This window comes from Hyla sarda, chromosome 3 (genome assembly GCF_029499605.1).
Source record: "Hyla sarda isolate aHylSar1 chromosome 3, aHylSar1.hap1, whole genome shotgun sequence".
NCBI lineage: Eukaryota > Metazoa > Chordata > Amphibia > Anura > Hylidae > Hyla > Hyla sarda.
In genome coordinates this window covers 5648870-5662303 of record NC_079191.1, presented here as the reverse complement: position 1 = coordinate 5662303, position 13434 = coordinate 5648870, and the positions used below count along the sequence as shown (strand labels likewise).

General features: G+C 39.0%; 1 protein-coding gene across 3 annotated transcripts in view; it reads left to right on the top strand.

The window, feature by feature from the left end:
- AGBL5 (AGBL carboxypeptidase 5) overlaps positions 1-13434 on the top strand; it is a 67922-nt gene that overhangs the window by 2231 nt on the left and 52257 nt on the right. For all 3 annotated transcript variants that reach the window (XM_056563709.1, XM_056563710.1, XM_056563708.1), the window contains exons 2-4: positions 10677-10726; positions 10855-11109; positions 11964-12135. In XM_056563709.1, coding sequence (XP_056419684.1) covers positions 10898-11109; positions 11964-12135 — 384 coding nt within the window. In that variant the 5' untranslated portion in view covers positions 10677-10726; positions 10855-10897. The remainder of the gene's footprint in view (positions 1-10676; positions 10727-10854; positions 11110-11963; positions 12136-13434) is intronic.

Sequence of the window (13434 nt, the reverse complement as noted above, 5' to 3'; positions counted from 1 at the left end):
CATACATCATACAGTACACTGGTCATACATCATACAGTACACTGATCATACATCATACAGTACACTGGTCATACATCATACAGTACACTGATCATACATGCATCATACAGTACACTGATCATACATCATACAGTACACTGATCATACATCATACAGTACACTGGTCATACATCATACAGTACACTGGTCATACATCATACAGTACACTGATCATACATCATACAGTACACTGGTCATACATCATACAGTACACTGGTCATACATCATACAGTACACTGATCATACGTCATACAGTACACTGATCATACATCATACAGTACACTGGTCATACATCATACAGTACACTGGTCATACATCATACAGTACACTGGTCATACATCATACAGTACACTGATCATACATCATACAGTACACTGATCATACAGTACACTGATCATACATCATACAGTACACTGGTCATACATCATACAGTACACTGGTCATGCATCATACAGTACACTGATCATACATCATACAGTACAGTGGTCATACATCATACAGTACACTGATCATACATCATACAGTACACTGATCATACATCATACAGTACACTGATCATACATGCATCATACAGTACACTGGTCATACATCATACAGTACACTGGTCATACATCATACAGTACACTGATCATACATGCATCATACAGTACACTGATCATACATGCATCATACAGTACACTGATCATACAGTACAGTGGTCATACATCATACAGTACACTGATCATACATCATACAGTACACTGATCATACATCATACAGTACACTGGTCATACATCATACAGTACACTGATCATACAGTACACTGGTCATACATCATACAGTACACTGGTCATACATCATACAGTACACTGATCATACATCATACAGTACACTGATCATACATCATACAGTACACTGGTCATACATCATACAGTACACTGGTCATACATCATACAGTACACTGATCATACATAATACAGTACACTGATCATACATAATACAGTACACTGATCATACATAATACAGTACACTGGTCATACATCATACAGTACACTGGTCATACATCATACAGTACACTGGTCATACATCATACAGTACACTGGTCATACATCATACAGTACACTGGTCATACATCTTACAGTACACTGATCATACATGCATCATACAGTACACTGATCATACATGCATCATACAGTACACCGATCATACATACGTCATACAGTACACTGATCATACATCATACAGTACACTGATCATATATACGTCATACAGTACACTGGTCATACATCATACAGTACACTGATCATACAGCACACTGATCATACATACATCATACAGTACACTGGAAATAGATACATCATACAGTACACTGATCATACATACATACATCATACAGCACACTGATCATACATACATCATACAGTACACTGATCATACATACGTCATACAGTACACTGATCATACATACATCATACAGTACACTGTTCATACATACGTCATACTGATCATACATCATACAGCACACTGATCATACATCATACAGTACACTGATCATACATACGTCATACAGTACACTGATCATACATACGTCATACAGTACACTGATCATACATACATCATACAGCACTCTGATCATACATACATCATACAGTACACTGATCATACATACGTCATACAGTACACTGGAAATAGATACATCATACAGTACACTGATCATACATACATCATACAGCACACTGATCATACATCATACAGCACACTGATCATACAGTACACTGATCATACATACATCATACAGTACACTGATCATACATACGTCATACAGTACACTGATCATACATACATCATACAGTACACTGATCATACATATGTCATACAGTACACTGATCATACATATGTCATACAGTACACTGATCATACATACATCATACAGTACACTGGAAATAGATACATCATACAGTACACTGATCATACATCATACAGTACACTGATCATACATCATACAGTACACTGATCATACATCATACAGTACACTGATCATACATCATACAGTACACTGATCATACATCATACAGTACACTGATCATACATCATACAGTACACTGATCATACATCATACAGTACACTGATCATACATCATACAGTACACTGATCATACATCATACAGTACACTGATCATACATACATCATACAGTACACTGATCATACATACATCATACAGTACACTGGTAATAGATACACCATACAGTACACTGATCATACATACATCATACAGTACACTGATCATACATCATACAGTACACTGATCATACATACATCATACAGCACACTGATCATACATCATACAGTACACTGATCATACATACATCATACAGCACACTGATCATACATACATCATACAGTACACTGATCATACATCATACAGTACACTGATCATACATACATCATACAGCACACTGATCATACATCATACAGTACACTGATCATACATACATCATACAGCACACTGATCATACATCATACAGTACACTGATCATACATACATCATACAGCACACTGATCATACATACATCATACAGTACACTGGAAATAGATACATCATACAGTACACTGATCATACATACATCATACAGCACACTGATCATACATACATCATACAGTACACTGATCATACATACGTCATACAGTACACTGATCATACATACATCATACAGTACACTGGTCATACATACGTCATACTGATCATACATCATACAGCACACTGATCATACATCATACAGTACACTGATCATACATACATCATACAGTACACTGATCATACATACATCTTACAGTACACTGGTCATACATACGTCATACTGATCATACATCATACAGTACACTGATCATACATACATCATACAGTACACTGATCATATATACATCATACAGTACACTGATCATACATCATACAGTACACTGGTCATACATACGTCATACTGATCATACATCATACAGCACACTGATCATACATATGTCATAGTACACTGGTAATAGATACATCATACAGTACACTGATCATACATACATCATACAGTACACTGATCATACATACATCATACAGTACACTGATCATACATACAGTACACTGATCATACATACGTCATACAGTACACCGATCATACATACGTCATACAGTACACCGATCATACATACGTCATACAGTACACTGATCATACATACATCATACAGTACACTGATCATACATCATACAGTACACTGATCATACATCATACAGTACACTGATCATACATACATCATACAGTACACTGATCATACATCATACAGTACACTGATCATACATACATCATACAGTACACTGATCATACATGCGTCATAGTACACTGGAAATAGATACATCATACAGTACACTGATCATACATCATACAGTACACTGATCATACATACATACATCATACAGTACACTGATCATACATAAGTCATACAGTACACTGATCATACATCATACAGTACACTGATCATACATACATCATACAGTACACTGATCATACATACATCATACAGTACACTGATCATACATCATACAGTACACTGATCATACATCATACAGTACACTGATCATACATCATACAGTACACTGATCATACATACGTCATACTGATCATACAGCACACTGATCATACATGCATCATAGTACACTGGAAATAGATACATCATACAGTACACTGATCATACATGCATCATACAGTACAATGATCATACATATATCATACAGTACAATGATCATACATCATACAGTACAATGATCATACATCATACAGTACACTGATCATACATCATACAGTACACTGATCATACATACAGTACACTGATCATACATACAGTACACTGATCATACATACAGTACACTGATCATACATACAGTACACTGATCATACATCATACAGTACACTGATCATACATCATACAGTACACTGATCATACACCATACAGTACACTGATCATACATGCGTCATAGTACACTGGAAATAGATACATCATACAGTACACTGGTCATACATGCATCATACAGTACACTGATCATACATCATACAGTACACTGGTCATACATCATACAGTACACTGATCATACATCATACAGTACACTGGTCATACATCATACAGTACACTGATCATACATGCATCATACAGTACACTGATCATACATCATACAGTACACTGATCATACATCATACAGTACACTGGTCATACATCATACAGTACACTGGTCATACATCATACAGTACACTGATCATACATCATACAGTACACTGGTCATACATCATACAGTACACTGGTCATACATCATACAGTACACTGATCATACGTCATACAGTACACTGATCATACATCATACAGTACACTGGTCATACATCATACAGTACACTGGTCATACATCATACAGTACACTGGTCATACATCATACAGTACACTGATCATACATCATACAGTACACTGATCATACAGTACACTGATCATACATCATACAGTACACTGGTCATACATCATACAGTACACTGGTCATGCATCATACAGTACACTGATCATACATCATACAGTACAGTGGTCATACATCATACAGTACACTGATCATACATCATACAGTACACTGATCATACATCATACAGTACACTGATCATACATGCATCATACAGTACACTGGTCATACATCATACAGTACACTGGTCATACATCATACAGTACACTGATCATACATGCATCATACAGTACACTGATCATACATGCATCATACAGTACACTGATCATACAGTACAGTGGTCATACATCATACAGTACACTGATCATACATCATACAGTACACTGATCATACATCATACAGTACACTGGTCATACATCATACAGTACACTGATCATACAGTACACTGGTCATACATCATACAGTACACTGGTCATACATCATACAGTACACTGATCATACATCATACAGTACACTGGTCATACATCATACAGTACACTGGTCATACATCATACAGTACACTGATCATACATAATACAGTACACTGATCATACATAATACAGTACACTGGTCATACATCATACAGTACACTGGTCATACATCATACAGTACACTGGTCATACATCATACAGTACACTGGTCATACATCATACAGTACACTGATCATACATCTTACAGTACACTGATCATACATGCATCATACAGTACACTGATCATACATACATCATACAGTACACCGATCATACATACGTCATACAGTACACTGATCATACAGTACACTGATCATATATACGTCATACAGTACACTGGTCATACATCATACAGTACACTGATCATACAGCACACTGATCATACATACATCATACAGTACACTGGAAATAGATACATCATACAGTACACTGATCATACATACATACATCATACAGCACACTGATCATACATACATCATACAGTACACTGATCATACATACGTCATACAGTACACTGATCATACATACGTCATACAGTACACTGTTCATACATACGTCATACTGATCATACATCATACAGCACACTGATCATACATCATACAGTACACTGATCATACATACGTCATACAGTACACTGATCATACATACGTCATACAGTACACTGATCATACATACATCATACAGCACTCTGATCATACATACATCATACAGTACACTGATCATACATACGTCATACAGTACACTGGAAATAGATACATCATACAGTACACTGATCATACATACATCATACAGCACACTGATCATACATCATACAGCACACTGATCATACAGTACACTGATCATACATACATCATACAGTACACTGATCATACATACGTCATACAGTACACTGATCATACATACATCATACAGTACACTGATCATACATATGTCATACAGTACACTGATCATACATATGTCATACAGTACACTGATCATACATACATCATACAGTACACTGGAAATAGATACATCATACAGTACACTGATCATACATCATACAGTACACTGATCATACATCATACAGTACACTGATCATACATCATACAGTACACTGATCATACATCATACAGTACACTGATCATACATCATACAGTACACTGATCATACATCATACAGTACACTGATCATACATCATACAGTACACTGATCATACATCATACAGTACACTGATCATACATCATACAGTACACTGATCATACATACATCATACAGTACACTGATCATACATACATCATACAGTACACTGGTAATAGATACACCATACAGTACACTGATCATACATACATCATACAGTACACTGATCATACAGTACACTGATCATACATACATCATACAGCACACTGATCATACATCATACAGTACACTGATCATACATACATCATACAGCACACTGATCATACATACATCATACAGTACACTGATCATACATCATACAGTACACTGATCATACATACATCATACAGCACACTGATCATACATCATACAGTACACTGATCATACATACATCATACAGCACACTGATCATACATCATACAGTACACTGATCATACATACATCATACAGCACACTGATCATACATACATCATACAGTACACTGGAAATAGATACATCATACAGTACACTGATCATACATACATCATACAGCACACTGATCATACATACATCATACAGTACACTGATCATACATACGTCATACAGTACACTGATCATACATACATCATACAGTACACTGGTCATACATACGTCATACTGATCATACATCATACAGCACACTGATCATACATCATACAGTACACTGATCATACATACATCATACAGTACACTGATCATATATACATCATACAGTACACTGATCATACATCATACAGTACACTGGTCATACATACGTCATACTGATCATACATCATACAGTACACTGATCATACATACATCATACAGTACACTGATCATATATACATCATACAGTACACTGATCATACATCATACAGTACACTGGTCATACATACGTCATACTGATCATACATCATACAGCACACTGATCATACATATGTCATAGTACACTGGTAATAGATACATCATACAGTACACTGATCATACATACATCATACAGTACACTGATCATACATACATCATACAGTACACTGATCATACATACAGTACACTGATCATACATACGTCATACAGTACACCGATCATACATACGTCATACAGTACACCGATCATACATACGTCATACAGTACACTGATCATACATACATCATACAGTACACTGATCATACATCATACAGTACACTGATCATACATACATCATACAGTACACTGATCATACATCATACAGTACACTGATCATACATACATCATACAGTACACTGGTAATAGATACACCATACAGTACACTGATCACACATACATCATACAGTACACTGATCATACATCATACAGTACACTGATCATACATCATACAGTACACTGATCATACATCATACAGTACACTGATCATACATCATACAGTACACTGATCATACATACATCATACAGTACACTGATCATACATACATCATACAGTACACTGGTAATAGATACACCATACAGTACACTGATCATACATACATCATACAGTACACTGATCATACATCATACAGTACACTGATCATACATCATACAGTACACTGATCATACAACATACAGTACACTGATCATACGCCATACAGTACACTGATCATACATACGCCATACAGTACACTGATCATACATACGCCATACAGTACACTGATCATACATACGCCATACAGTACACTGATCATACATACGCCATACAGTACACTGATCATACATACGCCATACAGTACACTGATCATACATACGCCATACAGTACACTGATCATACATACATCATACAGTACACTGATCATACATACATCATACAGTACACTGATCATACATACACCATACAGTACACTGATCATACATACACCATACAGTACACTGATCATACATCATACAGTACACTGATTATACATCATACAGTACACTGATCATACATACATCATACAGTACACTGATCATACATACATCATACAGTACACTGATCATACATACATCATACAGTACACTGATCATACATACATCATACAGTACACTGATCATACATACATCATACAGTACACCGATCATACATACAGTACACTGATCATACATACGTCATACAGTACACTGATCATACATACGTCATACAGTACACTGATCATACATACAGTACACTGATCATACATACATCATACAGTACACCGATCATACATACGCCATACAGTACACCGATCATACATACGTCATACAGTACACTGATCATACATACAGTACACTGATCATACATACATCATACAGTACACTGATCATACATACACCATACAGTACACTGATCATACATACACCATACAGTACACTGATCATACATACACCATACAGTACACTGATTATACATCATACAGTACACTGATCATACATACATCATACAGTACACTGATCATACATACATCATACAGTACACTGATCATACATACATCATACAGTACACTGATCATACATACATCATACAGTACACTGATCATACATACATCATACAGTACACTGATCATACATACATCATACAGTACACCGATCATACATACAGTACACTGATCATACATACGTCATACAGTACACTGATCATACATACGTCATACAGTACACTGATCATACATACAGTACACTGATCATACATACATCATACAGTACACCGATCATACATACGCCATACAGTACACCGATCATACATACGTCATACAGTACACTGATCATACATACAGTACACTGATCATACATACATCATACAGTACACCGATCATGCATACGCCATACAGTACACTGATCATACATACGCCATACAGTACACTGATCATACATATGCCATACAGTACACTGATCATACATATGCCATACAGTACACTGATCATACATACGCCATACAGTACACTGATCATACATACGCCATACAGTACACTGATCATACATACGCCATACAGTACACAGATCATGCATCATACAGTACACTGATCATACATGCATCATACAGTACACTGATCATACAGCACACTGATCATACATACATCATGCACTACACTGATTATACTGTACACTGATCATATATACATCATGCAGTACACTGATCATACATCATGCGGTACACTGATCATACATGCATCATGCGGTACACTGATCATACATGCATCATGCGGTACACTGATCATACATGCATCATACGGTACACTGATCATACATGCATCATACGGTACACTGATCATACATGCATCATACGGTACACTGATCATACATGCATCATACGGTACACTGATCATACGGTACACTGATCATACATGCGTCATACGGTACACTGATCATATATACGTCATACGGTACACTGATCATATAAACGTCATACGGTACACTGATCATACAGTACACTGATCATGCATCATACAGTACACTGATCATATATACGCCATACGGTACACTGATCATATATACGTCATACGGTACACTGATCATACGTCATACGGTACACTGATCATACATCATACAGTACACTGATCATACATCATACAGTACACTGATCATATATACGTCATACAGTACACTGATCATATATACGCCATACGGTACACTGATCATACATGCATCATACGGTACACTGATCATACATGCATCATACGGTACACTGATCATACATGCATCATACGGTACACTGATCATACATGCATCATACGGTACACTGATCATACATGCATCATACGGTACACTGATCATACATGCATCATACGGTACACTGATCATACGGTACACTGATCATACATGCGTCATACGGTACACTGATCATATATACGTCATACGGTACACTGATCATATATACGTCATACGGTACACTGATCATACAGTACACTGATCATGCATCATACAGTACACTGATCATATATACGCCATACGGTACACTGATCATATATACGTCATACGGTACACTGATCATACGTCATACGGTACACTGATCATACATCATACAGTACACTGATCATACATCATACAGTACACTGATCATATATACGTCATACAGTACACTGATCATATATACGCCATACGGTACACTGATCATATATACGTCGTACGGTACACTGATCATACAGTACACTGATCATACATACATCATGCCCTACACTGATTATACTGTACACTGATCATATATACATCATGCAGTACACTGATCATACATCATGCAGTACACTGATCATACATGCATCATACAGTACACTGATCATACATGCATCATACAGTACACTGATCATACATACGTCATACAGTACACTGGTCATACATCATACAGTACACTGATCATACATACGTCATACAGTACACTGGTCATACATCATACAGTACACTGATCATACATACGTCATACAGTACACCGGTCATACATAATACGCATATCATAATACATACCGATTGAGACTGATCACAGAGAAGTGGCTCCTCCCCCCTGCAGTGGCTCCTCCTCTCACCCGCTTCACCTCAGCGATTGATCTTGTATCTTTTTTTCCTTCTAGATCATTATATGAGAAGATAGACGTCAGATACAACACAGCGCCACCTAATGGTCAGTATGTATAGTCTGGTCTGACTGCCTCATGATGGTTCCCCGCTCCGCCCCCTACTGGTGGTATGCCCTGTGTAAGGTAATGGAGTCTCAATGTTATAGTCACATGACCTATATCTGTTGTGCAGGGTCCAGGAAAATGAGCCCCCTTGCTGGCGCCCCTGTGTGGTGATGGAGGTCCGCTGCGGGGGGCTACTCTTCAGCTCCAGGTTTGATTCTGGGAATTTATCTCGGGTGGAGAAGGTGGAGCAGACGGATGGCGAGGGAGACGCATCATCTGGCAGTAATGGGGGCAGTGGGTTCGGCAGCCCCGCCCCCGACTATGAATTCAACGTGTGGACCCGACCGGACTGTGCAGAAACGGAGTACGAGAACGGGAACAGGTGCGTTGTGTGGAGGTCATCTCGTTCTGTGTGTGAGGGATTGACAGGTGACACTGCGTTCTATGTGTGATAGATCGACAGGTTACACCACGTTCTGTGTGTGAGAGATCGACAGGTTACACCGCGTTCTGTGTGTGAGGGATTGACAGGTGACACTGCGTTCTGTGTGTGAGGGATCGGCAGGTTACACCGCGTTCTGTGTGTGAGAGATCGACAGGTTACACCGCGTTCTGTGTGTGAGAGATCGGCAGGTTACACCGCGTTCTGTGTGTGAGGGATCGACAGGTTACACCGCGTTCTGTGTGTGAGAGATCGACAGGTGACGCCGCGTTCTGTGTGTGAGGGATCGACAGGTTACACCGCGTTCTGTGTGTGAGGGATCGACAGGTTACACCGCGTTCTGTGTGTGAGAGATCGACAGGTGACGCCGCGTTCTGTGTGTGAGGGATTGACAGGTGACACTGCGTTCTGTGTGTGAGGGATCGGCAGGTTACACCTCGTTCTGTGTGTGAGAGATCGACAGGTGACGCCGTGTTCTGTGTGTGAGAGGTCGACAGGTGACACAGCGTTCGGTGTGTGATAGATCGGCAGGTGACACCGCGTTCTGTGTGTGAGGGATCGACAGGTGACACCGCGTTCTGTGTGTGAGAGATTAACATGTGACACCGCGTTCTGTGTGTGAGGGATCGACAGGTGACACCGCGTTCTGTGTGTGAGGGATCGACAGGTGACACCGCGTTCTGTGTGTGAGAGATCGACAGGTGACACCGCGTTCTGTCTGTGAGAGATCGACAGGTGACACCGCGTTCTGTGTGTGAGGGATCGACAGGTGACACTGTGTCTTGTCTCCGCAGGTCCTGGTTCTACTTCAGCGTGCGGGGCGGAGCTCCAGGGAAAGTCATCAAGATCAACATCATGAACATGAACAAACAGAGTAAGCTGTACGGCCAGGGGATGGCGCCCTTCGTCCGCACTGTCCCCATCCGCTCACGCTGGGAACGCATTCGCGACAGGCCCACCTTCCAGGTCAGTAACTCCATATCTATAAATCAGTGATGTCATACAGGGGGCGGGGCTGTGATCACATGTCATTATATTATATCAGTGATGACCTACAGGGGGCGGGGCTGTGATCACGCGTCATTATATTATATCAGTGATGTCATACAGGGGGCGGGGCTGTGATCACATGTCATCATATTACTATTATTATATCAGTGATGTCATACAGGAGGCGGGGCTGTGATCACATGTCATTATATTACTATTATATTATATCAGTGATGTCATACAGGGGGCGGGGCTGTGATCACATGTCATCATATTACTATTATATTATATCAGTGATGTCATACAGGAGGCGGGGCTGTGATCACATGTCATTATATTACTATTATATTATATCAGTGATGTCATACAGGGGGCGGGGCTGTGATCACACGTCATTATATTACTATTATATTATATCAGTGATGTCATACAGGGGGCGGGGCTGTGATCACATGTCATCATATTACTATTATATTATATCAGTGATGTCATACAGGAGGCGGGGCTGTGATCACGTCATTATATTACTATTATATTATATCAGTGATATCATACAGGGGGCGGGGCTGTGATCACATGTCATCATATTACTATTATATTATATCAGTGATGTCATACAGGGGGCGGGGCTGTGATCACACGTCATTATATTACTATTATATTCTATCAGTGATGACATACAGGGGGCGGGGCTGTGATCACGCGTCATTATATTACTATTATATTATATCAGTGATGTCATACAGGGGGCGGGGCTGTGATCACATGTCATTATATTACTATTATATTATATCAGTGATGGCATACAGGGGGCGGGGCTGTGATCACATGTCATTTATATTACTATTATATTATATCAGTGATGTCATACAGGGGGCGGGGCTGTGATCATGTGATTACATTACTATTATATCAGTGATGTCATACAGGGGGCGGGGCTGTGATCATGTGATTACATTACTATTATATCAGTGATGTCATAGAGGGGGTGGGGCTGTGATCATGTGATTACATTACTCTTATATCAGTGATGTCATACAGGAGGCGGGGCTGTGATCACGTCATTATATTACTATTATATTATATCAGTGATGTCATACAGGGGGCGGGGCTGTGATCACATGTCATTATATTATATCAGTGATGTCATACAGGGGGCGGGGCTGTGATCACACGTCATTATATTACTATTATATTATATCAGTGATGTCATACAGGGGGCGGGGCTGTGATCACATGTCCTTATATTATATCAGTGATGACATACAGGGGGCG